The sequence below is a fragment of the Pygoscelis adeliae genome, unplaced genomic scaffold, assembly GCF_000699105.1.
Source record: "Pygoscelis adeliae isolate BGI_AS28 unplaced genomic scaffold, ASM69910v1 Scaffold232, whole genome shotgun sequence".
Classification (NCBI taxonomy): domain Eukaryota; kingdom Metazoa; phylum Chordata; class Aves; order Sphenisciformes; family Spheniscidae; genus Pygoscelis; species Pygoscelis adeliae.
The window spans coordinates 5,287,697-5,288,100 of NW_008824473.1; the positions used below are offsets into that span (position 1 = coordinate 5,287,697).

The following is a 404-nucleotide window of genomic DNA, read 5'->3' on the forward strand; positions in this document are numbered from 1 at the left end:
CACCCCCCCCCCCCCCTCACCCCCACGCGCCGGGCCCGGGGGCCGCTTCTCCCCGTGACTCCGCCGCCGCCCGGCGCGGGGGAGGCGGTGCGGGGGGGCTGCGTGATTCATTTTCCTGGGGCGGAGGGAGATAAGTTGTGCGGAGTTGGAGGGGGGCAGCCCGCCCGCCGAGCCAGCCGCATGCCTCTGTGAGAGAGAGGGGCGCTTCCAGAGCACGCTCCGCTCCCCCCGTCCTTCCTCATGCTAGATACGTTCAGACCCGTCCCTTTCGCGTCGGAAATGGCGATTAGTAAATCCGTGGCGTGGCTGAACGAGCAGCTGGAGATGGGCAACGACCGGCTGCTGCTGATGGACTGTCGGCCGCAGGAGTTGTACGAGTCGTCCCACATCGAGTCGGCCATCAA

General features: G+C 68.3%; 1 protein-coding gene across 1 annotated transcript in view; it reads left to right on the top strand.

Annotated features, from left to right (window-relative positions):
- Positions 1 to 153: 153 nt before the first annotated feature.
- DUSP6 (dual specificity phosphatase 6) overlaps positions 154 to 404 on the top strand; it is a 4,396-nt gene continuing 4,145 nt past the window's right edge. Inside the window, exon 1 of the mRNA XM_009321366.1 lies at positions 154 to 392. Within this exon, the coding sequence (XP_009319641.1) occupies positions 241 to 392 (152 nt within the window). The 5' untranslated portion in view covers positions 154 to 240. The remainder of the gene's footprint in view (positions 393 to 404) is intronic.